Raw genomic sequence first — 27,160 nt, 5'->3', positions numbered from 1 at the left:
GAACACATGTCTTAGAGAAGTTAAGAATGATTTAGAACATCACATGAAAAATGTACATATAATCCTTCAATATGAATTTGGCACTTTGCCAAAGTGAAGAGCGTTACTGGTAGATGAATAAAGATGTTTACCACAACACTAAACAAAATAAGGTAGATCTTTCCATCAAACAAAAACAATAATATACACTCACTGTTCAATTCAGTGCCAGCGTTGGCCTCCTTTTGGATTAAAATGAACAGTTTCATATTGTGTCTTTAATCTTCTCAGAGACCCCTAAAGTAAACAACAGCACAGCATGAGAAACCTTGGTCATGTAACTCTACTACTCTCTCAGAAACAGCAAATGTCACTTTCTTATAAGCCCACCCCTAAATCATCAGGACTACCTATTCACATTACCGGGATTTTCAAACTAGCAACTAAACATTGTAATAAACGGTTTACGGTTTTTACTGGTGAAGTGGTACTATTTGACAAAGCACGCCCATCTGGGTTCTATTTATTACGGTTCTTGACATATTTTATTATCATTACTTTCTTACTTGCAAATTCTTTTCAGAATAAAAAATAAATCGGGGACAAAAATCCCATTTAGAGGAACTCTACTTAGAAGCAGCCTCGGAGATGCGCCTGAGGCTGGGACCTCCAGGGAAAGCAAGAATTCGCCGACCGGCAGAGCTCGGCCTCTCCGCCCGCCGGCGCCCACGGGCCTAGCCCTGGCCGAGCGCACGGCCAAGTGCACCGGGCCGTAGACAGACTCCGCGGCGCTGCAGCTCGACCCTCCTACCCCGAGGGCTGGCAGCGTGGCCTGGACTGTCGGGGCGGGAGGCGGGCTCGGGTGGGGGGTCGGCGAGCGCGGGGGCTGGAGGGGGAGGAAGGGGGGAGGGGGAGGCGGTGCCCCCCGGCCAGGCCCCGCCCCCGGCGCGGCTACACAAGCTGCGCCCACCTGCCCAGCCCGCCTTCTGCAGCGCGGCGGCCCCGGCGCTAGTCTCGGCGCGGACCAGCGAGGCGGCGGCCGCTCCAGCAGCCTCCCCGAGCCGCGAGCCCCGACACTCTCCTGCCGCTCGCCCATCCCCGACCCCTCGTCGCGGCCCTCGCGCTGCCCCAGTAAGTTGCCGAGGGTCGGGCGGCGCGGAGGGGCCGCAGGCGAGGGGCGGCCTGGGCGCCGAGCCGGAGTGATAGGGCTGGGGCGGAGGCGCCCGGGGCCGCGTCCAGCTGCGCGCAGCTGCCTGGAGGCCGCGCTCCGGCCCCTCGGAGACGGAGAGTCCCGGGGCCGCGCTCCGGGCTTCGCCTCGCTCCGTGCGGCCCCCAGGGCGTCGGGTTCCGCGGCCGTCGTGCGTGTCGTGGGGGCCGGTAGGCGGCCTTGCACGGCGACGCCGCGGTTCCCTTTGGCCGCCCTGTTCCCGAGGGGCCCTGTGCACCCTCGTGCGGGAGGACCGGCCGGGCCTCCCCACCCCGCCCTACGCACTGGCGGGTCCCCGAAGTCGCCTGCCGCTCGCTTGAGGCTCTTGGGTTACATATAGGACACCGCTCGGAGCTCTGGAAGTCTTTTCACACCCTGACCTGCCCGGGACTGGTAGGACAGGTAAAATGGCTCGTCGTGCTGTCTGTTTGGGGTATTTTTTAAGTAATGGGGTGCAGTTTTAAACCCTTTTGAGATGGGCTATAGTCTTTTAAGCCTATTTCATGCCGCCTTCAACCTTGAACTCCAAATACCATTCTTGACGTTTAGGAACTCTGCCGGTCAACCCCAGAGTACCCGTTCCTCCGGAGAGCTTTGCAAGTTCTGGGTATGCGTATATCCAATCCAAGGACTAACATTTTCAGAGATTGTATCTTAAAGATATTGAAAAGAAATCCGCTCACAGAGTTATATAAGTCTTTTGAAGTGCAAACAGTACCCAGATTTCAGGAGTAAAAATGTTCAGATATTCAAACTCTCAAATATTTATGTAGAACTGCCTAAAAAAGCAGTTTTTAGACTGGGGATAAGACTTATCTAGTTGTTTCTACAGAAACACTCATCCTTTTAACTAGGGGATATCGTCAGATTTTATTCAAGTAGCGCTATCTGAATCCCGGCGGGACTTGAGATACGAAGTCAGTGTGTCTGTGGCTTCCCACTTGATGCTTTTTTGCTCTTGCCCTAGGCAGTCTTTAGAACCTCTGTCACTTCTCTTCCCCCTCAGCATTAATAATAATTATTTCCTCAGGAAATTGCAAACATTTGTGCTTGTGATCTTCTTCTAGAAGATGTACAGGGTAAGAATATGCTAATTATATGTTTATGGTTGCTTTTTCCTTTTTGTAATATTAAATCCTTTTTTTCTTTTAATCTCACTAAAGCTGGACATGGAATGATTTCTCAGTGAAATAGAACATATGCATTTTTATTTCTCCCTGAAAAGCTGCTAGTTAGCTACTCTGGATGACTCTGGAAGCCACATTATTTATTAGGAGTTTTCAGGTTTCCTCCCTTGCCCCTCATTTGGTTTCTGCACTGTGCCTTGATTAGGGGAATGTCATTTACCTTACTTAGTCTTTTTGGGTGTGCCATGGCCTTGGAAACCAGAGTAAAACTCTGCATGGTATCTGCAAGGATTCAATTCGCAGAATCCTTGGCCTTGTTTAGTTTAACCTGTTACTAAAGCCCTTTTGATTCCAAAGTCTCTAATCATTATACCTGGATTTAGAGGCTGGAAGGGAAGACGTGGTACCTGTTGGAGTTTTAAAAGTCTGAAAATACTCTGGAGTTTTTCGTCTTGTACGCTCATATGTTTTTGTCATTGGGACATATGTGTCCGAAGGATTTTAAAGTTCATGTTTCTTGCCTTCTACTGCAAACCTGCCCACCTTCTCAGAGTGGAGGTGCCTAGTCTCCTTTCTAGGTGGCCTACCTTGTTCTCTTCTCGGGCTGCCTTGCGTAATTTATCATTGGCTCTCCTGGCTCTTCTGGCCAGACCTGGAGCACTTGTCTGTGGCCATTTCTTCTCTTTTTTGGCCCTGCTTTTTCAAATGGACTCTCCCTCATAGTTTTTCTTTGTGACTTCTCTAGCTTAGTTTCTGTCTTCCCTTCTGTTTTGTTATATTTGCTTGCTGCTCCATATATCCATATCTGTCTCTCTATACATGTATGTATTTTTTAAGTGTTCAGAGCCATCTGCTTGTTTTATTTTGATGCCCTTCAGTGACCAACTTTCAAAACAGAACCTTGAAGATACTGGTAGGTTGCTATTTCTTTTATTATTTCCCCAAACAGGATATGAACACATTGATTTCATGGACTGGCTTCTCGTAGACTACTTACTGCATGTCAGACATTTAGAACAAAAGCAACATTTTCAGTTGAGAATATTTCTGAATATTCGCATACTTAGTAACATGTGCCCATTTGGATGTTTTGTCACCCAACTGAACACTGAAAAACTCAGTTAACTAAGATTTCAGTTACATGATACCTCTTGTCTAAATGATTTTGAGGACTTAAGTGGTTAACTTATTCCTACACCTTTATCTGAATATTCAAAACCGTGTAAATATAGCCTGGATAAGAAAAAAAAAATAATGATATTGTTCTTTTCATTGTTTTCTGTTTTAATAGCTTTTCATTCTACAGCCTAACACAATGTCTGGCACATAACATGTGCTCCTTATTGTTGAGTGAACGCCACTGATTTTAATACTTTAAGAAAGGGTGTGTGTCTGTCTTCAAAGGTATATTCCTTCATTGGAAAGTACTGAGTCCCTGCTCTGTACTCAGCATCAGACATTGAAAAGTAGTGTGCAGCTCCAATTTTGGAGAGATTCTACAATTATTTTTATATTCTGGAAACCCTCCATTGATGGATTTTAAGAGTAGTTATTTATTTTGTTGTAATTTTATGTAAAGTAACGACACCTATAAACAGATGACTTCAGTACTCTCTACACCAGGAAGCAAACAAGGAACACATTCTCTGAAATATGAAGAGGATGTTACTTTCTATTCCATCATCAAAAGCACATGTGCTTTGGCATTTCTGTTTTACTGGTAGTAACAAATTTGTCCTGACTCTTATATTTTCCTTTCATTGCATTTCTGGCTATTTTCTAAGAAGTGGTGTCTGTGGAAATGTTGTAGATGCTATGGACAAAACCAAAGCAACAACTGGGGGTTCATTTCCACCAGACTCTTAACTAGTTGATCAGGCTCTAACTAGCTGAGTTAAGATAATCAGAGCATGATTTACCTACAAATTTTTTTTGTCCAATTTAGTAAAAATAACTGTTATATATTAATCTGTGGAAACAAGCAGTATGCTATTATTTTTCAAGTGCTCGTGGACTCTTTTAAACCTTAAATGTTTCTGAGAATGGCCTCTGCTGCCATTGTTAACCTTCTCATTGGTAAGTACAATTAGTGTTGACTTAAGATTTGAGTTAATGTGGTTTTTGTTTAAAAGTCTGGATTTGAATATGTGGGTCACATCGCTTCTGTTCATATTTAGACTTTTACTTCCAATATCTCTCCTCGGAAAAGTCTGTGGTTCTAGGTTTTCTGGGTGTGTACGAACGTGAAAGGTTTGTTGAAATCTTGAAGTTTCTTACATCCAAGATTGAAACATCAGCTGGGTGTCCTCTGTGATGACTTAGTACTGCAAATGTCATGTATTTAATTTTATGCCTTCTCCTTATCCCACTACAAAAATAAATAAAAATACAAAAATAAAACCCATACGTTCACACCTATTCCAGTACTGCATACTAACTAGCGCCTCTGTTCAGAACTTGTATCATCTGGGATTTGCAGTGAGGTGGATGAGATAAGAACATTTCATAACCTTTCTTCTAGGAGTTTTTTAAAAAAAAAAGCCCTGACTATGTTATATTCATTTTTGGAATATTTTATGAACAATACACAACAAAGAATTTTTATGTTCCTTGTTGATTCTTGCTAGTTTTTCCCACAGTTGTGGGGAAAATTCTTTTCTTTCCTTCGCCCACTCTGGTTTCATCAAAGGCTTTTAAGTCTTCATACAGCATACCTAATACAATGCTGTTTATGCCATCAAAGCCCACTTCCTTCCAGTGGAGACCTAGTGATCACTGTGGATAGAGCTTGATGTCGCCAGGGATGCTGAACAATACTGTAATTAAGATGCTCTCATTTTATGCTTCTACTGTTGTCCATCTTTTTTTTTGATTTTAATGGATCTTTCAATTTAAAAACAGATGCTTGTCTTTTCAAAAAGTCAAGTTTAACATAAACCTTCAAGCTCACTTTTTATTCATTCTACTCTTTTGTGGGCAGGGAGATGTTATCTGAGTTGGTAACTTATCATAATTAGAAGATAAAAGTTGATGGGTTAGGGTCTTTTCTTCCACTTGGCTCTGGATATCCAGCTATCATCTGGTAAATGATGATAATGATGGTAGTCACTAGTGGGATTAACAGTCATTATATATTGAACCGTAAGGAAGAAATTGGTTCTCTTTGCATGTTCAGCCTTATTTGTTTACTTCCTCAATGTGAACTTGGGGAAGATTTTTCAGAATGCAATTCAATTTCTACTTAAAAAAAAATCACACTAAAAATCTCTAGAATTTGAAATATATTTGAGTGGTGGGGTGGGAAGTCATCTCTGTATCACATGCAAATTGTATTTTTCCAAAGTATCTGTATCCTTTGGATTTTCTCCCTCACCAGCCCCCATTCATCCTTCTGGTTTCTTAAAAAAAAAAAATGCATCCATTTGGTGGAAACAGCTGAATTTGATTTTTGTGAAACTAGCACGCAAAATCATAGTTTTTAGCAATTGTACGTACAAACAAATTACTGAAATACTGTTTTGATACATTGGGATTCCCTTGGAATAGGAAATATGACTTTGATTCTAAGAATATCCTAGGAGATGATCCATTTGGAGTCTTCCATGATCGGAGGTTAGCTAATCGATTTTGGATGAATATGTGTAATAAATATATACAGCCCAGATCGAGAGTCTGTAGAGAAGCGAAGAATAAATCAATGACTTTGTCTCTGTGGGCTTTGACCACCAGTGAAGGAGTTAACGAGTACACACACAGTAGGAAGAGAATGATAAAGCTGCCATTTGATTGAGCCATACACAAAGCTGAAGGTATCAGAAGGAGAAGTAACAGTCCTGTTCTAAACTTTTTTTTTTTTTTGCGGTACACGGGCCTCTCACTGTTGTGGCCTCTCCCGTTGCGGAGCACAGGCTCCGGATGCGCAGGCTCAGCGGCCATGGCTCACGGAGCCCAGCCGCTCCGCGGCATGTGGGATCTTCCCGAACCGGGGCACGAACCCGTGTCACCTGCATCGGCAGGCGGGCTCCCAACCACTGCGCCACCAGGGAAGCCCTAAACTTCTCTTTTTATAATGTGTGTTGTGTTCCTGACATAGACTAAATGCTCCATCAATTTAAGGTACTATTGTCATCACCATTACAGTTACTATTATTGCTGTTAAAACCACTATCCCTCTTCCTCCTCCAGTTGCTCTTTAGTGAAACTTGGATCACTTAGACTTGAGTTCTGGCTGAGCATTTATTCACAAAAATTTGCATTTTGGAAGGGGCAATAATACTTATTAATCATTGGCAGAACTGTCTGTCATTTATTACCCTGACACTCAAGAAAATTATGATGTTTAACTGAGAATTCATACTATTCTGAAAGGTCTTAGAGGAAAGTTAAAACACATTAGGAGATTATATTTTAGGTGGAAAATTTGAAGAATAAAGTCATTCCAAAAGTGCAGTCAAATTAAGAACATGAGATTATCTTAACTTCTCACTCTGACAGTTGAGTGTTATGTTGGTTAAGTTTAGTGCATTTATACAAACTTAGTGAGTTTAAAACCCATAAGGGGCCTTGTCAGGAATATAAAAATCGTAAGAGGTCTTCAGCCATCCCTCCCACTTTTGCTTCTCCTGCAGGAGTCCCTCTGAAATCCAGGAAAGCAGTCCCCAGCTACAGTTTAGTGTTGGTTCCAGTCTTGGCTTTCAGTTTAGAATGGACAAAGGACTGATAAAAAAAATGCTGGTTGCTGAAGAGATACTTTTCTGTTACTTGTTAGAGAGGGGAAAGTTCTTTTGTTAGAAGGAAACACATTCGGTTCAGTTCCTACCATTGACCTAGAAGAAGAAAAAAATGTTCCAAAATAAATTATATAACCAAAAATATATTTACTGTCATATTCAACATAGCTCTTCTATTGTACAAGGAGGGTTTTTAATGAAGACATGCAACTGGGTACCACTGCTTCACCTTCCAGGTTTCAGGCTCTTGTGAATGTACCTTTTAAAAAAAAAATCTGATAATTGTTCCCAAGAGGTTGATGTGTGTGGGGGGGAATAGGGAATTGATTTACATTCTCAGTGTAATAGGCAAATCTTTATTTAAAGGACTCTTGGGGTGAATCCATTTCTACTAGGTAAAAATCACTTCATAGGGTTTTTGTTTAATGGACCTCAGATGCTCAGAATTCCTTTAATCATAATTCTTTGTTTGCAGTACACTTTGTCATGCCATTATTGGCTCATGTATGGCCAATAAATATTACCCATTTTAGATTCTTGGGTTGGGTGGTGGGTGGATATTCGCTGTATTATGATTTTAAAATGATATATGAATAAATAAAATTTAAAATTTCCCCTAAATAAATTAGTAAATAAAATTTTCACAAATGTCTCCTTTGTGTTTTTCCTTCAAGTAGAGAACATCTGTACTGAATGAAATTTTCCTTTCGTTCAGAAGGACAGCTTTCTTTAGACAGTGATTTTTTTTCCTCCTAAAATTCCTTTATATTCACTTCCATAACATTCCTGGTTTTTTTTTTTTTTTTTTTTTTTTTTGCGATACGCGGGCCTCTCACCATTGTGGCCTCTCCCGTTGTGAAGCACAGGCTCTGGACGCGCAGGCTCAGCGGCCATGGCTCACGGGTGCAGCCGCTCTGCGGCATGTGGGATCTTCCCGGACCGGGGCACGAACCCGTGTCCCCTGCATCAGCAGGCAGACTCTCAACCACTGCGCCACCAGGGAAGCCCCATTCCTGGTACCTTGAAGAAAAGGATACTTATTATTTTTCAATGGGCTCATAGTACACAGGATATTTGCAATTTGCTGAGGTGCTTGTCCTGATAAAAATCCAAATGAAAACTTCCTTGTAGTTTGAATCAACTTGGACATGAATTCCTCTGGGAAAAGCCTATGTCCAAAAAAATTCAGGCTACTCTGTATAGATTTTTTATGTGCTTTAATTATCATATTAAACAACACAATTTTATACTTGTATTTCAATCCAACACAAAGATTTAAGTGGTTTATTTAATTCCGTTGTAATCTGAGCAATTGTTTGGGAGATATTTTCGTGAGACTTAGAAGGAGCCTGGGGTGAGCTTTGACACTCCATCCTAAGGGCTTAATAACATTCTGGAGTGTTTCGGCGACATTAGGAATTTACCTTTGTTCCAAGGCAGCCCATGCTCGAAAATGAAGTCAAATTGACCATGATTAATCAGGCGAAGTGAGATTGCTGTTTCAGCTTTTAGTTTTTGACATTTTGCAGCGATCTGGACTTTCAGGAAGGAGTTGACAGAAGGACTAACAACCTTCATCCAAGTGTAAAACTTACTGAGAGTTCAGTTTTTTCATCCCTTTGAAATTAAAGGGCACTGCTGAGTTTTTAGTGCGTCTCAGCACTTGGAGTAAGTCTTGAACACCAGCTCCGTGCCGTGTGAGCACGTGTCTGAAGAGGTGAATGAGAGAGGCCGGTGGGGCTCCCACTTTAGTCTCTATGGAGCTTCATGGTGTTCAGAGTGAATAGTTTCCTCTCTTTGGCTTTTTAACCTATACTATGAATTTACATAGACACATTTGGAGCAGAAATTCAAGGTCATATTCTTTTTCATAGAATCATATTAATGTTTACAACATGAGGTCCATGCTGTTTAAGCAGTCTCTGAAATGTAACTGTGTACCTCCTAAAAGACTGGACAAGTAAATCAGGTGGGAGAACTAAAGAGATTCAGGTTGAAAAAGAAAAGATTACATTGACATATGTCTTTTCTAATGAAAGACTTCATGACAAGTTTCATACAGTTTTGATCAACTGTATTTGAACTAATGGCACTTACAGTTCTTTGGTATAAGTCCTGTAGTACTTAGAATTCTTTGATATACAAAGATATCAAAGATGTCAAATTCTTTTGATTCTAATAATGTCTATACTTCAGTAGAAGAAAGAAGAATCACACATATGCATGTAAAGTGCCCCCACCCCATGGGAGTTCAAGAATCCCTGAATTCCAACCAGTGGACACCTAGGGTCTCTGGAACCCAGAATAAGAAAGAACCCTGTGACTCAGAAGCCATTTCAACCCGTGGGAAAACTGTCTTAGGAGAGAGCACTTTGGGGCAGGATGGGGCCGTCCCGGTCATACGTCCTTTCCCCTTGTTGATATAACATTGCTTGTGGCCTCCGAGGACGAGCTGAGGATGGGCTCAGAGGCGGGTGGGGCAGTGGGGTGCTCCGAGTTAAAGAGCCCAGACAATAATGCAGTGATGACCATTCCCGTTTGTGCCATGGTGGAAGCAGTTCCCTGGCCTTGAAGGGATACTTTGGACTTTAATTGTCACCAGCATCAAATTCCTCCAAAATTCTCAGAATTCTTTCCTCCAAATTCTGAGATTCACAGATGTCTATGTCTACGGAAATAAATTTGATTCTAAGTTAAACTGAGATCATTGAGTATGTATAATATATACACAAATGGGAAGAAAAAGAAAGAATGGATAAGAATAATTAGTGCTCTCTTTTCTTATCTAAAATTGGAATATCTTTCGAGTGACATTAGAAATCCAACCTTATGGCTCAATGTCTGTCTGACATGGATCTTCTTGTAGAAATCTCTGAAATGTAATAAACTTATAGTTTAATAGAACTAAAGAGGTCATAATAAAGACGTAAGCATCACCGCAGAGCCTTGTCAGTTTTCAAAGTATAAACTAACTGAGGGCTTCCCTGGTGGCGCAGTGGTTGGGAGTCCACCTGCCTATGCAGGGGACATGGGTTCGTGCCCTGGTCCGGGAAGATCCCACATGCCGCGGAGCGGCTGGGCCCGTGAGCCATGGCCGCTGAGCCTGTGCTCCACAACGGGAGAGGCCACAACAGTGAGAGGCCAGCATACTGCAAAAAAAATAAAATAACTAACTGAAAGCTTTTCCTTTTACTTGTCATGTTTGTTTAATAGCATGCCTAATGACTAATAGCAAAGCAGAGTGAAGAATTTTTAAGTTGGTTTCTCTACTGAAATTCTTATCCATTGCCAGACTTGTTTTGTAAGTGATTAAGATCTGTAAGGTTTTGTTGCAAAAAGGCCCTCTCTTACATTCATTACATTTGTGACATGGTGGTTGTGTAGGTGGAGTCGGATCTGTGTGCAGTATTCATCAAGAAAATAGCACAAAGCGCATTTACAGGCCATGGAGAAACAATAGCGGGTGTTGATAAAATTTGTAGTACTAGAGCTTCGAAAACGCGCCTGTTGTAAACTCTTCTGAAACTTAGAATTCCACCTTTAAAACAAAATCATTTTTTCATTAGATGATAGTACATGAATAAGGCACTGCATCCTGGAAGTTTGGTTCTACCATTGTAAGGATGGTGACACGCTGTCGTGCCGGCAGGTTTTGTATTCCATTCCCTAAACTTAACAATACACCGAAAGCTGTCTTGTGGGCAGTTTCTGAAGTTTGGAAGCTTTCACCTCCAGCCCCTGTGGTCATGGACAGTTACTGAGTTCTTGGCTCTAAGTGTACCAAGCACGGTGCTAGGCAGGTTTGGAAGGGAAGTAGGCTCCTGAGAATGACATTTTAGAGCTCTCTTTTAACAGTTAAGAAAGTGAGATCTTAAGAGTTGTAACTCATCTGAGGTCAGGACAGCTAGGAGCAGAGTGAAGACGTGATTTCAAGCTTTTTGACTTAGCAAAAGCGCTGATTTATTCCAGGCCATTCCGTTGGTGTAAAAGCAAATCCTAATCACTATAATACACTACTTAGGTGGTAGGAATTTTATAAGTGGGGATCAAAAGACAATTTTAACTTGAAAGTTTTTCATTTAAAAATTTCTTGGAAATTAACATATTTGAATAAGACATTTTAGTAATAGCGACAAGCTCGTGATGTGAACAGTTTTATTAAATAGCATATTTTAGCCCCCAAAATGGAAAAATGTAATCTTAACCTAAAAATAAAAAGACTTCACACATGGATTCTAAGCCATCTAAAGTCATCAGGATTTATACCTCGTAAGTGGTGCTTTTAAACAAGTTCTGTGTGGAGTGCTGTTGTGCTATCTTTCAAAAAAAACCTGTTTGAACTTTTGCTTTTTCTGATTATCATAGCTAACAGATGGTTTGCACTTAGTTCAGTGAACCAAACAAAAAAAGAACAGACTTTGCATAAAATTTCTGTTGATGGTGCATTTTATTTCACTGAAATGGATCACATGAACTTTCTGAATAATGAATAGCATATTTACATTATTCTGATCTTTTTTGCTACAGTGTAAGAAAGAAATGTGAAGGACAAACAGCCTAGTATTATCATTTTAAAAGTTATTCTGGTGAATTAAAGTATTTTTCTATTCTTAACTGCATTGCTAATGCTGGGTATGTTCCATGAGCTGCTTGCAAAAAAATTGTTCTAGTGACTTTGAAAGCATAAGGAACTGTTTATCTCATTGAACTACTAGAACTGGTAGTAAATTAATTTTTATAAGCGTTTTAAGCCTTAAAGTTTCAAGAACCCACATCATTTTGCTAATCCCAATTTTGAAAGAATTTAGTAGAGTTGCAATCCAATATTTGACTTTCTATTGATTCACCATCACCGGCCTGTTCATAGTTGTTGGTCGATGCTTGTGTGTGGTGGGAAATATGTACATGATGGTGGCCTATGGTGGGCAGGATGGTATTACCGAAGTGGAGGTAACTTGACTAGTGAGGAGTGCAGGTAGCAGCTTAGTAGTTGGTACCAATGGTAATTGAAAGTTCAAGAGTCTTTTGTTTTAGGAATGGGGCTTTACTTCATCACATACAATTTTAATTCATTACATATTAGACCAGAGAAATCAGTAAAGTGGAGCTATATAATTTCACTTCTAATTTTGTATGCATGAATCAGAATTCAGACTGTTTTCAAGAATTGGAAGAAAGGTGCTCATTTTATTGAACTAAGTATAATTTCTGTTGAGTGAAATAAAAGGGGAAAAAAGAATGCAAAAATCTTTATTTTTTTGCCCTCCCCAAAATGATGTATGTAGAATAATATTTGTTTGTTTGTTTTTTGTGGTACACGGGCCTCTCACTGTTGTGGCCTCTCCCGTTGCAGAGCACAGGCTCCAGACGTGCAGGTTCAGCGGCCACGGCTCACGGGCCCAGCCGCTTCACGGCATGTGGGATCTTCCCGGACCGGGACACGAACCCATGTACCCTGCATCGGCAGGCAGACTCTCTACCACTGCGCCACCAGTGAAGCCCTAGAATAATGTTTTAAGGCAGAGAAAGTAATGTTTCTCTAGTATTCTTGTCAACAGAACTTCTACTGCAATTATTTTCTGAATTGGATTTTCCATGTCTTTAAAGGCATAATATATGCATTGCTAGTTTAATAAATCATGAGATTCTAGGCTCAGAAGAAGCCTATACATTTCATTTTAAGCAGAACCATGCCCAACCATTCCTCATAGGCATGTGTACTATGTAAGAGTGAGCTGGAGATTGTACATGTGCAGACATAGCTGCAGGAGAGTCAAAATTTCCTAACTAGTATCATAAATAATAATATTTTCATATTTAAAAACAAAATGTTGAGACTATCTATAACTGAAGAAAGCAATCAGCATTTTGTCCTTAATTTCTTAATCCCCAAAACGTCTATGTAACAGTGTAGGTCAAAAAGGAAAATCCTGGGCTTCTCTCAACCCACAAACAGCATGTAAATATCAAAGGCACGTAATAATCTTGATTCTTCCCTGCAAGAGTACATGCTCTGCCCTTACAGGATTGCTTGGGAGCAAAGTAGCTGAGCACATTCATGAGGCTTCCTTTACCTCACAGAGTCTCCCGTTGATTTGATCCCAATTCCCTGGGTACAGGCATGTGATACAAATGAGTGAAACAGGTTAGTGCAAAATAGTAAGGAATGGTTGGGAACTGTGAACCAGAGAGCAATCCATTTTAAAATACCATGTGTCCCAAAAACATACACTGGGAGTTGGGAAGAGTGACTGATAAAAGATTTACACAGAACCAAGCAGAGTTCCTGACATTGTGAGAATGTCACATTGTGGAATGAGACTGCAGCCAAGAAAACCCATATTTGTATCCTAGATCCCTTTAAATATGTCAGAACACACTGGCAAATGAAGCAATTCCAAATCTATTTTCCTTTCTTAAAAAGACACATAGAAAGAAAGAGGTTGGGAAATATCCATATAGTAGCTATTGATGGGAGTTGACTCCCATCAATTTTCAGGTTTTCCGGATTTCCCTATTCTCTTAAGGATACTCTGAGTGGAAGCAAAATTCAATCTTGGCAGAATGTCCTCTCCCTGCTTCTTAGAGCTCGTATTTGTCTCGTAGGCTAGCTTCATTATCCTTTCATTCAGCCAAAAATATTCTCTTGTAAAAATGGTCAACTGAAGCCTCATCTCCAAACAGATTCTACTTTTTCAAATTATGAATCACAACTTCCTTAGGTCTTGGAAGCATACAGTAGTGAGGATAAAGGCAGTGGAGACTGATAAATTTTGCTGAAATGAGAAAGGTAAAATCTCCTGTTTGTGTGTGATCTGAATATTCCCAGCATTTAATATTGTGATTTTCTAGGCTATGTGGGTGAATGATAGAGCTTTGCTTTTCTGGTCTTGTAGAAGATTGTTTTGTGTGTGATAAGTAGGTACATTGGTAGAGGTTTTTATTACTCGCTACTCAGAGTTAAATATTCCATACAGGGGTACTTGGGGAAGGGGAGAGACAGAGGAATTACAGTTGCGAATACTAAAATAGGCTTGTTGCATAAGGTGAACCTTTAAACTTGAGAAAGGTTTACCAAATCAGTATCTATTTGATCTGAATAGGGGATATGTAATGGTGTAATACCCCTTGACGTTTTTCCAAGTCATCAATATCATGAGGACATACCTTGTGGGTTTTTAGAATTTTCTAGTCACTGTGAACTTACGTGATTATCACTTTTTTGGGAAGATGAGGATGTTGAGTGGGGTGGGAGGGTTTTGGCAATATGGACTTTGGTGTGAACGAACTACCTGTTCTCTGACTATTGGTTTATGTCTGCAGAGAATCATGACAAACTTAGTTTATCAGCCACAAAAAAGTTGTATCATTAAATCACAGAATCTGAGCTGGCAGATAATTTAGCTAATACCCTTTTAACTAGACCTGGTTCCTCACATTTCTGAATCACCTGTCCTCTCTTTAAAATGACAGAAATCTGACACCTTTCTTGGAAGGCAGCTTCTAATGTACAGGAACACTCTTTATTAGGGTGTGATGCATTGTACTGGGTCAGTGTCTTACTCTTTTTTATATTATATCCTTTTTTTGTAGTTTTATCTTCTAGTGTAATATGGAGTCATTGTCTTCTTACACATTGCCATTCACATATTTAAAGAAAGCTATCATCTCTTCTCTCAGGCTTTCCGCACCCCAAGAGTGAAAAGAAGCAAAATGTAGAAATATGAGCAACTTATCTTTCTAAAGCTCTTTGCCCAGCACTTTTCTTGTTCACTTAACCCTTATATCACTTCTGTAACATCTCTTTCCAAGATGGGAAGACTGAGAGTCCAGTGACTTGCCCAGACACATGGCCGGTAACTCTCAGAGCTAATTGGCTAGACTCAGAGCAGGGTTCCCTCTCTGGGGCCCAGCTGCCTCCCTGCTTATCGTACCTGAACACCTGAATTGTCTTTAATTGCCTTCAAGTCATGACATGGCTTCCAGACCCCTCACCCTACCCTGGTCACTCTTTACTGGACATACTTGGTCAGCATTTAAGAAAAAGACGGCAGCTACAGCCAAGCATCCATCCATGCAGGAGATATTTGAGTGGCTGCTATGTGCCAGACATTCTCTAGGTATTTGGGATATACCAGTAAACAAAGCAGTCAAATGAAGTTCTTGCCCTCATGAAGCTTACATTCGGAGGGTTTCCAACAGGGCTCAGACCCCTTCCCCCACAGCAACACCCAAGAGGAGTTTGAAACAGGGGACTGAAGAATTGGAATAGCGGGTTCTGTGCTCTTAAGAAGTTAAGATGGGGGACTTCCCTGGTGGCACAGTGGATAAGACTCTGCGCTCCCAGTGCAGGGAGCCCGGGTTCTATCCCTGGTCAGGGAACTAGATCCCACATGCATGCCACGACTAAGAGTTCCCATGCCACAACTAAGGAGCCCGCCTGCTACAACTAAGACCTGGTACAACCAAAAAAAAAAAAAAAAGTTAAGATGGGAATTCTATATGAAAACTTAAAATAATGTATTAAAAAATATAGTATCTCTGCTCATTTCCCCCTTTTCATCCCTTCAAACAGATTCCTTCTGTGGATTGAGAGAATAATGCTGACTTCTATTGAATTATACCAATTTATTTCCGGGCACAAAATGAGGCCACAGAAAAACTTTTGGTAATAGAAGAGAAAGGTCTCTGATATTATCAGAAGCCATTTGAAATAAAATCTAAGCAAAATGAAAGCATGTAAGATGTGATTTGCTGGGCCCAAGACTTTATTTGTTCTGGGGTATGTTCTGAATTCAGACATGTGGGGAGGACTAAGAATACGAGATACTTGAGAACCCAAGAGATGGATAAGGAATGAACTAGATAATCGTAAACTGAATACAGTGTCTCAGAAAATGGTATGTTTTTGTAAAAGTAGTAAAAGTCTTCAGTTTTTTATTGCAGGAAGCCTTCTTTTATGAAATTCTTTGAAATTTTTGTAGCTAGAAGAAATGAGTTTTAATATATGTTAGAATTTTTAATACAGACATCAGTTATGATACTTATCTAGTTAATTAATTGGTCCTTAAAAATTTTTCCCCGTTGCCTATATATATTTTTTTTTTTTTTTTTTTTTTTGCGGTACGCGGGTCTCTCACTGCTGTGGCCTCTCCCGTTGCGGAGCACAGGCTCCGGACGCGCAGGCTCAGCGGCCATGGCTCACGGGCCCAGCCGCTCCGCGGCCTGTGGGATCTTCCCGGACCGGGGCACAAACCCGTGTCCCCTGCATCAGCAGGCGGACTCTCAACCACTGCGCCGCCAGGGAAGTCCCTCCATTGCTTATATTTTAATAACTATTATACTTTCAATCTTAAGGTAATAGTGGTTCATGAGTTTGGAAGGTTAGACTGTTGGAGATGAGGTTTTAAAATTCCAAAGTCTGCCGAATATATTTTTGTTATCTGGCATCAGCTGGGTCTTAGATGGGCTGCCAGGAGCCTGGGAACAGCTAGAATTCTGCATTTCTTTGTGCTGAAATGGTTATGTGGCATAGAGGAAAGGGCATGGACTTTGAAGCTACACAGACCTTGGGTTCAAATCTAGGTCTGTGATTTTGAGCAAGTTCCCTAACATCTTTGAGCCTCAGTTTTGTCAACTGAGGATTGGACAACATTTCCTCTGAGGTGTGTGAGGATTAAATAATGTATATCAAGTGCCCAGAACATAATACAAGAGCAATGAATGACCCCAGTGATTACTTTTTATTTTCATATCCCTAAGCCTGTGGTAAATGGCCTTGCTTATGAATGGAATTCTTTCAGTTTTTTTCTCCCCAGAGGATAGTCTCAAGTATTTATAACTTTTTTCTTTCTTTCCTTTTCCCCCCCACCATATCCCAAACTAAAGGAACAGTACCCTGCAGCTCCGTTGGTTCTGAGTTTCTCTTCAGCAAGCTATCTTGAGCTACATGATGTAATTGTTAGCTAACATTGGCTTTGAACCAAGCTGTGGCGACAAGTTTCTTTCCTTAAGGCATGCTCTGGATAGTATTTCATCTCAGTTTAGAATCTGTACTTCATAACCGGACTATTTATTGGCAAAGAAGTGCCTGTGCTTCACTTGCAGGACGTGGTGGTGAGCGCTTTGCTCGTCCAAGCGCTGTCTCCTTGGTCCAGGGTTCATCATGGGAGCGCTGAACTCTGAAAGACACACTTCGTGCTTGTATCTTTAGGTGGCACAAACCAGTAAAAACCTTCAGTGACTGTAACAAATAGAAACATTGTGAGACTTCATTCCATTGCTTCCACAAGGTCAATGCCAGTATCATATCTTACTGTAGTGAGTCAGACTTGATTTTGTGTCCTGACTTTGATACATACTAGCTAATACTTCACCTCTCTAAGCTTTGGTTTTCTCGTGTGTAGGCTAGTACCCAATTGGGTTGTTGGGTAATTTAGTTGGGTTAATGTATGTAATGCGCTTAGCCTACCTCCTAAAACCTAGCGTGTTTTGATAAACGTTAGCTCTCAGTAGTAGCAGCAAAAGAAAAAGTCTTAGTGGTGTCAGTTTATCTGTGTATATTTTATGAACATATCTCATTTCAGGAATTCCCAGAACTCTTCTTAAGTTTTAAATTGATGGTCGAATTGTCTTTAAGCAATATCTTAAAGAAATATCTTTAAGAAAGTCTCGCTCTTCTTTTTTATTCTTGCTGCGTTTTTCCTTCCCTGGATAATTCCAAGCTGCCTGTCTCTGAATCCTGTTTCCTCCGGCTCTGTGTCCCCAGGCCAGCCTCCATGGAGGATGTGGAGTTATGGGCTCTTTTGCCTCTGGAGCCACCTTGTATGTAGGTGCTTGTTTCCGATTGCCTTGTGGATTTCTCATCTCTGCTTCATACCCTTCACACTGTTTCTCTTACTTTTCCCTCTGCAGCTCCATCTTGTCCCCTTCACTCATTCAAAGGTCACTTATATAAAGAAGATGTGAGTTTCTCAGGTCTTCTGAATAGGGGTGGCCAGGTTCCTAAAACCAGCGTTCACACTTACTTTGCCAAGCTGACTCTTTCTGCTTGCTTAAAATATTCTCTTCTCCCTCTTCTCTATAAGGCCTTCTAGACTGATCCAGGAAGAGCACCCTGCTTCTTCTGTGAACCTTGGTAATGGATCCATCGTCACTGTCTACCAGCAGAGCATTTGATAGATTGAAACATCTTATTCTCCAACAGTGAATAGGGGAAAAGAAGAGTTTTCTATAAGAAGAAATTATTAATGATTATTCTAGTGAAATACATATATTAAAGCTGTAGTATATTTAGTTTTGAATGCTATTTGGCACTGATTTTAGAATTTGGGACATTCTGAGACTATGATAAATGACAAATATGTTTCAAATGTTAAACACATTTTGTGTAAAAAATAGTAAATGTGTTTTAGCAAAGAATCATCAGTAGTAGAAAGTTTCTTCTTGTGGCATACATTCCATCAAAATATATTTCAAAGCCGAGTCATATCAAGCTTAGGGATTTATGAGAATGTATTTTTGGCTCTAATAGATAATACACACACACACACACACACACACACACACACACACACACACACACATATCCTTTAGTTCTTTAAGTAAAAAGGCCAGTACTTTTTCAACACAAAAATTACTTTCACCTCAAAAAATTAAACATGTTTTAGCGTCTTTTTCAGTTCAAGGGTGTGTGGTTATTTCCAAAGGGGTTATATGATGACACATAAAACAAAGTTTCTGCCTTGCAGTTTTATCAGATAGATATGTATTGGGGATGGGGTGATAAGCCAAATATATGTGATGCTCCAGTCCAGGGCATAGGTGATGAATGCCATCCAGAGATGTGGGTTCTGTTTGAGGGATCATGCGGAAGTTTCATGGAGAAGGTAGGATTTGAAAAGGATCTTGAAAAAGGAGTAAAGAGGTATCTACAAATAGAGATTGAGGTTTAAAAGACATTCTTGATGGGGAAACAGTGTGAGCAAAGGACCCTGAAAAGTATGAGACCTGTTGGCAAAAGAGCACATGCTTCTCTTTGACCAAAGTAAGGTGGAATGTAAGGGAATTGGAGGGAGGGGAAGGGAAGGGGAAGAGAAGAGGAATAATAGTAATAGCTAATGTTTAGGGAGTACCTACTATGTGCCAGGCATTGTTTTAAGCACTTTACTTGCATTGACTGATTTAATCCTAAGGAAGAGAAGGCCGGAGGCACAGATTGGCTCAGTTCAGACTTTGGATAATGAGGTAATGAGTGTGTCATTCGGTTGGCAGTGAGGAGTCTGAATTGCCACGAGGAATAACTGAGCTCCTGTGAAGTGAGGACCATGGATGAACTGAGGTTACAGCAATAAGAAGGGTGTTCACAGGAAGTTTTAACCAGGGTAACTGGGCATATTAGAAGTTCCCCTGCCCCCGCGCACACACACACACACAAACAATGAAGTCCCCATGGGCAGCAGTGTCAGTGTTTTCATATTTGCAAATTCCAAGTCTTCAAAAAAAGAGAATATATTTTTTAGTAGAGTAGGATGTTAGTTTATTTTATACTCCATTATTGATTTGTGACCAAAGAACTGCTATTTGTATCTTAAAAGCAAATCAATTCTGTTACCTGCCTTAAGGTTACTTAAATTTTTAACCTTGAGCCAAAATGCATGCTACTGAAATGATCTTCTGTAAACCTATTTCAGGCTTGGCGTTTTTCAGATACAGTTTGATTTTGAAAGAAAACACATAGTACCATAATGATATTTACTCTCGCTGGTTTGTTGACATTATTGGTTAGGCTAATATATGCCAGGTGACTACATATTTTCCCCTATTCATCTTTTTTCTACTCCTTGAGCTTTTACATTACTTGCCTTCTAGGAAAAATATATTCCAAAGATGAAATTGTATATTTTGATAGAGGGAGGTCAAAGATATGTTTACACTTCAGAAAAAGTGCAGAGAAATCCCCTTAGAATTTAGGCAACATTTGGCATGCTTTGTGTTTTTCCCACACACAAAAGAGCTTGTAAATGGCCTGTGTTTTTGTTCTTTGTGATTGATGGGAAAGGGATAGTGTAGGACTGGAATAATTTATATCAGATTAATTTGGCAGGATGCCGATAGTTTCTTGATGTTTAATTCTAGGCACATTGTGTCCATCCTGTTAGTTTGGGTAACCTTCTTGGTTAAGAACTCACACCGAGAGAATTCTGCTGTCTGACCCACACGGAACTGCCATCCATCCAGTGTTTCTGGAATCCTGGGTCAGACCTTGCTCGCTGTGAAGACAGCCATGGCAACACCCAGCCCAGAGGTGGTGCCAGTAGGAAGAAGTGGCCTCTTTTTGGCTTTCTGGCAGCATGTCCCTCATTAGCATAGGGTGCTAAGGAGGAACACTTGAGGAGAAGCCTTGAAGAGAGCCTAGCTTTTTACTTGTGTCCCTGCCCAGAATGATGCACTGCTAGCATGTAGCCAGTTATGAAAGGGAGAAATCAAACCTGAACGTGAGGGCAAGTTTCTTAATGCTTTCATTTCCCACTTTAAAATTTTCTGTCAGGCAACTTCTTTAGGGAGATAGGACCCAGTGGCCATGCTTAGGAAACTGTATTTGGAATTTCTTTTAACTGAAGCCTCAGAATATCATTGAGACTGTGCCTTAAAGACTGTCATGGCTGCAGCAGCACAACCTCTTAGGCAAGGGGAGGAAAATGATCCAGGATACACTTGGGGCCTAAGAGACTAAAAACCTTACTGGCCACAGAGAAGCAGGGCTGAGCACGTGACCTGGGACCCAAGTGTACTGTGCACTCATTTGACCACCCAGGTAGCTGGCTGAGAGGACTGGGCAGGATTCTTCCTGTATCTTATCACATTTTCTCAGATGTTTGTCCTCAACACCTACTTCCCATACATGGACCCATACATGGACACCTGAAATAAAGACTATGTTCTCAGCTTCTCTTGAAGCATTCTGTGGTGTTGGACTAATTCTAGCTAATATCAAGTAACGAAAAGCGACCTCTGTGACTTCTAGGAAGTATCCTTTAAAAAAGGGTTCTCTCTTCACCCCTTCTGCTATGGACAGAGTGTTTGTGCCCCCCACCAAAATTCATATGTTGAGAACCTAACCCCCAAGGTGATGGTATTAGGAAGCGGGCCTTTGGAAGGTGATGAGGTCATGCAGATGGAACCTTTATAAATGGGATTGATGCCCTTATAGAAGAGTTTCCAGAGAGTTCCCTTGTCCCTTCTGCCATGTGAGGGCAAGAAGATGGCCATGGATGAACCAGAAGGCTGGAATCCCTCACCAGACACTGAATCTGCAGGCACCTTGATCTTAGACCTCCCAGCCTCCAGACTGTGAGAAAGAAATGTTTGTTGTGTAAGCCATCCAGTCTATGGTATTTTTGGTGTGCAGCCCAAGCTGACTGGGACACTTCCCACTTCCTACTTCTCACTGACTAGAAGGCAGATGTGGCGGCTGGAGTTTGATGATCGCCTTTAGACCATGAGGTGAATGCTGTATAGCAAGGATGCCAGGGGAACAAGCTAGAAGCAGCTTGTGCCCTTGATCCAATGGGGCCCAGGCAGTCAGCCTGTAGACCTACTATACACAACAGTGAAAAGAGCTTCCGGTCCAAACCATTGTTATCTGGGGTTTTCTGTCAGTGCCAGCTGAACCTAAATCATAATGAATACAGGGACTTTGTGGTAGTAGAAATGAAGTAGAAATGAAGACAGGCAAAAGAGATTTAAAATCTCAACATAGGATAGTTTTTCTTTTTTTTTTTTTAATGGTGAAGAGTGTTATAAAAACAGAATAAAACCTAGAAGGAACTGATAAGTTCTGGGATGAAGATATTTTAAAATTCAGTCCAATTATACTAGAGTAGCTTATATGTAGTTCTTTTGCATAAAAATGGGACATTTGATAGTTGGAAGATTTTTCTAAACCTGTAGTTCTATGAAAGCTATAAAGTTTTATTCTAAATTTCTTCAGTATACTGTTAAATTTCATAAGCTTTGGTTTTGAAATGGCTGTGTGATTGATTTAACTGACCAATCTGCATTGTGGTCAGACTTGTATGATTTGGTTTTCTTTGAAATTTGTTGAGATTAATTTAGGGTCTAAGTTATATCAGTTGTTATATATGTTTCTTATGGAGTTGGAAAGAGTGTGGATTCTCTACTTGTTAGATGGAGTGTTCTGTGTGTATGAATACCCTCCATTTCTTTCTGTATTTTCTATTGTTTGTCTCCCCATCTAAGTTGTGCTTTCCATTAGGGTAAGGACTGTATTTTGTTCATGGCTCTTTCTCCGGTGCCTAGAACAGTGGCTGACACTTAGCAGATTCTGATTACAGTTTAGATGTTAATTAAGTCAAATTAATTGTGATGTTCAAATCATTTGTAGTAATGATCATTTTTTTTGTATATCTAACGTCAATAATTGAGAGAGGTAAGTGGAAATCTCCTACCAAAGGTGTGCATTTTTCAGTTTCTCTCTATAGTTCTCTCCCTTTTTGCTTCATGTATTTTGAGGCTATTTTATTAGTGTATACAAATTCAAAATAATTTCTCCCTCGTCAATTGAATCTATTCACATTGTGTAATGGCCCTAATAAGGCTTTTAGTCTTAATGTTTACTGTGTCTTATGTTACTATAACTACGTTGGCTTTCTTTTTTACTAGTATTTATTTGCTTGTTTTTTCTGTCTCTATTTATTATTGGCACTTGCATGTTTGTTCTTTCTCTGTCTACTTTCAACACTTCCAGGTTCTTTTGATTTGATGTATCTCTGTGATAACACATATTACTGGAATTTTAAAAATCCAATCTGATACTCTTTGACTTTTAACTGTAAAATTAGTCAATCATATTTACTATAAATTCTTGATCTTTTAGACATGTTTCTATCATCTTAATTTATGTTTTATATTTTTTTATTATTTCTTGCATTTGGGGGATTTTTATTTGTTATTCCGTTTATTTCCTCTACTTATTTAGATGATATGCACTCTATTTCTGTTCTTTTAGTGTAGACCATATGAAATTTTACCATGCATACTTTTAAAAAGTCTCCCAGATCTCTTCCCTAATAATACAAAAAACTTAGAATTTATGACCTACAACCTACATGTAATCATTGCCTTGCATTTTAGTTCATGAATTCTCTCTTTTGCTAATTCTTTCTCTCTCTAATATGCTGTTTAACTCATATGCTGAGTTTTTAATTTCTACCATTATATTTTTATTTATGTAAGTTTTATTTAGTTCTTTCAAAAATCTGCCTTTTTATTTTGGTGGTCTCTTGTTTTGATTCATTTTAAAAATTTAATCTTTTAATTTTTCAAACTTCTTCTGCATAGTTATTCCATACGCTTGTCTGGTATTTCTAGTGTCTGAAGACTTAGGGGGGTTCAATCTGTTGGCTGTTTTCACTGACTATTAAAAGTAGTGGTTTAAACCTGCTGGCACTTTGCTCTTGGAATTCTAGTCTCACAATTGTGAAAAAATCAATTTCTGTTGTTTGAACCACCCCCCCCCAAAAAAAGTAGTGGTTTATTTTATTGCATGTATTGGGGAATTTTTGATTGTGAACACATATTACATTGAATTTAATCTGTGAGAACCCTGAAGACGTAAACAGGGTGGGTTTTCCTTTGGAAAACCAGGGTGGGTTTTGCATTTATATATACAAATAAGCTAGGAGACTATTTGATTAGGTGCATAAAACTGCTACTGAGCTGGGCTACTTTAACTCCCTTTGTCCTACCCAAGAGGTAGGGTGGAATGGGGAAGCCTGAGCCAGTCTCCTTAGCTATCTGTGTGCCCAGAAAAAGTCCTTGGGCCTCAGTTTTCTCCTTTGAATCTAGAGCACTGGATTGGCAATCAGTTTCATTCTAAATCCTAATTTCTATGTACCTACAAATATTTTAAAATAAAAGTAAATGGCTTTTATAAACGGACTCTTTTTGGTGTTCCAAGACATGAATGTCAAACACATGTCTTTGGGTCCTTCATTTACATTATAATAATAACTTAACAACAGCCTCTGCCATCCACTGAGTGAGTGCCTGCTCTGTAGTGGGCCCTTCACATGCATTATCTCATTTGATCCTCAAAACCATCTTAGGAGAATATCTTCATTTTACCAGAGAGGAGATGAGGGCTAAGAAGTAAACACTGGTCCACCTGCCTCTAAAACCCCAAGGTCTTCCCTCTGGGTGGTTTTTAGGAGTCTGCTTTTGTCACTTAGCTATAGGATCAAATGAGTGTGGATGGTAATATTATCATTACACTTGATCTCATTAGAATTTTTAAAGTGTTTAATTTTACACGAGGGCAAAATAATCTCAAGTTTCTATTTGATGCCTGGAAGGGGGGGCATCCTAGTTGTTGTTTTGTGGTTATCGCCATTGAAAAGAGGCAAATGAAAAGCATTTTGTCTGCCCCTTTTCCCTTCAATCCCTGCTTCAGGAATGAGTACCATGATTGGCTAAAGTGTTTATGCATTTATGTACATAGTTGTGACGTTCACATCTAGTCCTGACTTACTTTTTCTAGTTTGCAGCAGGGAAAAATACAGAGGCGCAACATGCCACTAGAAACAAGTTCTTAGCACACATGGTTAGTTGCCCTGTGCCTCCTCGGCTGTGCACAGTGATAGCACTTTAACTTTTGGAAATGGAGAAATTACCAAAAATTATCGATTGGGGCAAGAGTCAAAGATGACTCAGAACTAGACTCTATCCCTGCACCTAGATAAAGTTGTAATGCAGTGTGGAACCATGTTTCTGTGTATTTTCCCCATATTTTGGCTACAGTTGTGTTATTATCCTTTCAGCCCACCAGAGAAGTTTGCCTTGACTTTTCAAGTTGAATAATATCCTTCACGGGGTGTCCTAAATGTGCTGGACCCTTAGTCTGCCCCATTAGAGATAACATTTTGCTTATAAGTATTTCTCTATTTGAAGAAAAAGGAAGTATTTAGAAGTCTTTTCGAAAACCAAGTAAGTAAGCTCTGGAATATGAAGCAAGAAAGTGGCCAAAAATCAAAGTTGTAATTGTTAGTATTTGTCGCATTTTCTTCTGATTCCTCAATAAATTGTCTTTACACTCCCAGAAAGCTGTCCTAGAAACAGGACACTACACAGATACGGGTTTGGAGAACTGCAGGCAAGTCCTGAGGGAGGCACAAGTGATAATCCAGGAGGGTTTGTTTGCCAGAGTTTTAATTCGACAGTGAGCTGCTTACCTTCAAATGACCACGGTAGAATCCTGTCTTCTACACCTCTGTTCGTGGCTGGGTGCCTGTGAGCTTGCGCTCAGAGTACATTAAGCAACTGGATGGTGTGAGGGCCGTAGATGATGAAACGTTGTTTTGCTGCTTGCAAACAACGACCTTCCCGCAGCGGGATTCATTGAAACCTTCCTGTGAAAGATTCTTAAACAAACTTGGTCTTTGTTGACCAAAGATAAATGAAATAGGGAGGCCAAGTAGTCGCTTAGGCGGTTCACAGAATTTGCACAAGCTCTACTTTTTGGAGATATTCACAAAATGTTTGTCTCTTGGTGACAAGGACATTATTTGTTTAAACCTTAGAATGTTCCCTAACGGCCGTCTGGCAGACTCGGTCTACGTACTCTAGATTTTTAAAAGTTAGACTTTTAAATACTCAGAGAAAATATGGATATAATTTCATGGACTGTATGTAATAATGTTTGGAAAGAAGAAAAGACAAATAGAGCTGGCCCTCTGTGTCTGCGGATGCGGAACCCGCAAATAGGGAACCTGTGAATACGTAGGGCTGATTATGGGGCTTGCGCATCAGTGGATTTGGGTAACCATGGCTGGTCCTGGAACCAATCCCCCCCGAGGGTCGATTGTATAATCAAAATCCTAATCAGATAGTGAATGCTCAGAGTGAGGAATGAGAAGGGCACACACCAGAAAGGTTCATTGTGGCTGTCACAGGAATTCATTTGAGGGACTCAGACTTCAAAGGTGGAAGAATAAAGTATGAATCTATTTAAAGGAGCAAAGGAATGCTTGAGTTGAATCTTTATGAAATATTTAATCAGGAAGGAGAAATAAGGGCGACCTTAGAGTGGTAGCAGTAGATGACTGAGGGAAAGCAGAGCTGCTCTTGTATTTAGGAGAAGGGTGGCTCTCTGACCAGAAGGATAGAACACATAACTGAAAGGGAAGCTGAGACCCAAATTGGTGAGAGAGAATGCAGCTGCTTTAAACTATCTCACAATTTCAGGCCTGGATGAATTACATCTTGCAATATTAAAATAATTTGTAGATATGAGTGTAGCGGGACCATCTGTCATCTTGGAGGTGCCCTGAAGTACAAGAAAGGGAGCAGCAAGAAAGAGACAGTAACCCTTGTTTTCAAAATGGAGGCCAATGTAGATCCTGGAAACCACAGATCAGGGGGCTGGATACAGTTCACCAGAAAAATTCTAGGACTGTGTGGTGTGGTTTGGAGAAGAAGTGACCAGTCCCCAAAAGGCATCGTGAGTTCATAAAGAACAGTTATGTCTAACAAACTGCGGACCCTCTTTGTTACGTAGTGATCAGAATGGTGGAATTCAAAAGCTTAAACATAACAATCAGCGTTTCGGCAAAGCATTTAATACCATGTGTTGTGATAACCTTGGGATAAGCAGGAGAGAAATGTGGATCTCTAGTTGTTTGCACGATATACTTAGAGTGTTGATTAATGGGTCGATACCAGCTTGGAGGGACATTCTTGGTGGCATGCCATGGTACTCTGTCCTTTGCCCTGTCACGTTTTTATCATTTACTTGGATCAAGGTAGAAGTCATTCTTGTTAAATTCGCAGTGACATAAAGATAGGTAAGATGCTTAATACACCGATGTGTGGATTTATGTTACACATAATCTCAAATAACACGAAACTTAAAATTCTGAATTTAGGTTTGAAAATAATCAATGAAATAACATGGAATCAAGAAGACCAGTCTATGTTGATGTCTTTGAGAAAAAAAGACCTGAAGGTTTTAGTTAACTAGAAACCAAGTGTGAGTCATTCACTCACGGAGCAGATGTGTGCTGCACTCCTCGCTGTATTTAATCACTGTGAGCACAGTG

General features: G+C 40.4%; 1 protein-coding gene across 3 annotated transcripts in view; it reads left to right on the top strand.

Annotated features, from left to right (window-relative positions):
- Positions 1–966: 966 nt before the first annotated feature.
- SLC7A2 (solute carrier family 7 member 2) overlaps positions 967–27,160 on the top strand; it is a 73,720-nt gene continuing 47,526 nt past the window's right edge. The window contains exons 1-2 of one of the 3 annotated variants that reach the window (XM_032618560.1): positions 1,355–1,588; positions 2,217–2,265. In XM_032618560.1, coding sequence (XP_032474451.1) covers positions 2,257–2,265 — 9 coding nt within the window. In that variant the 5' untranslated portion in view covers positions 1,355–1,588; positions 2,217–2,256. Of the gene's footprint in view, positions 1,111–1,354; positions 1,589–2,216; positions 2,266–27,160 lie in introns of those variants that run through there. The other 2 variants (XM_032618561.1, XM_032618562.1) reach the window with 2 other exon arrangements.

This window comes from Phocoena sinus, chromosome 21, assembly GCF_008692025.1.
Source record: "Phocoena sinus isolate mPhoSin1 chromosome 21, mPhoSin1.pri, whole genome shotgun sequence".
In the NCBI taxonomy this organism is placed as follows: Eukaryota; Metazoa; Chordata; class Mammalia; order Artiodactyla; family Phocoenidae; genus Phocoena; species Phocoena sinus.
Note: the sequence above shows the minus strand (reverse complement) of the source record. Positions and strands in the feature narration are given on the sequence as shown.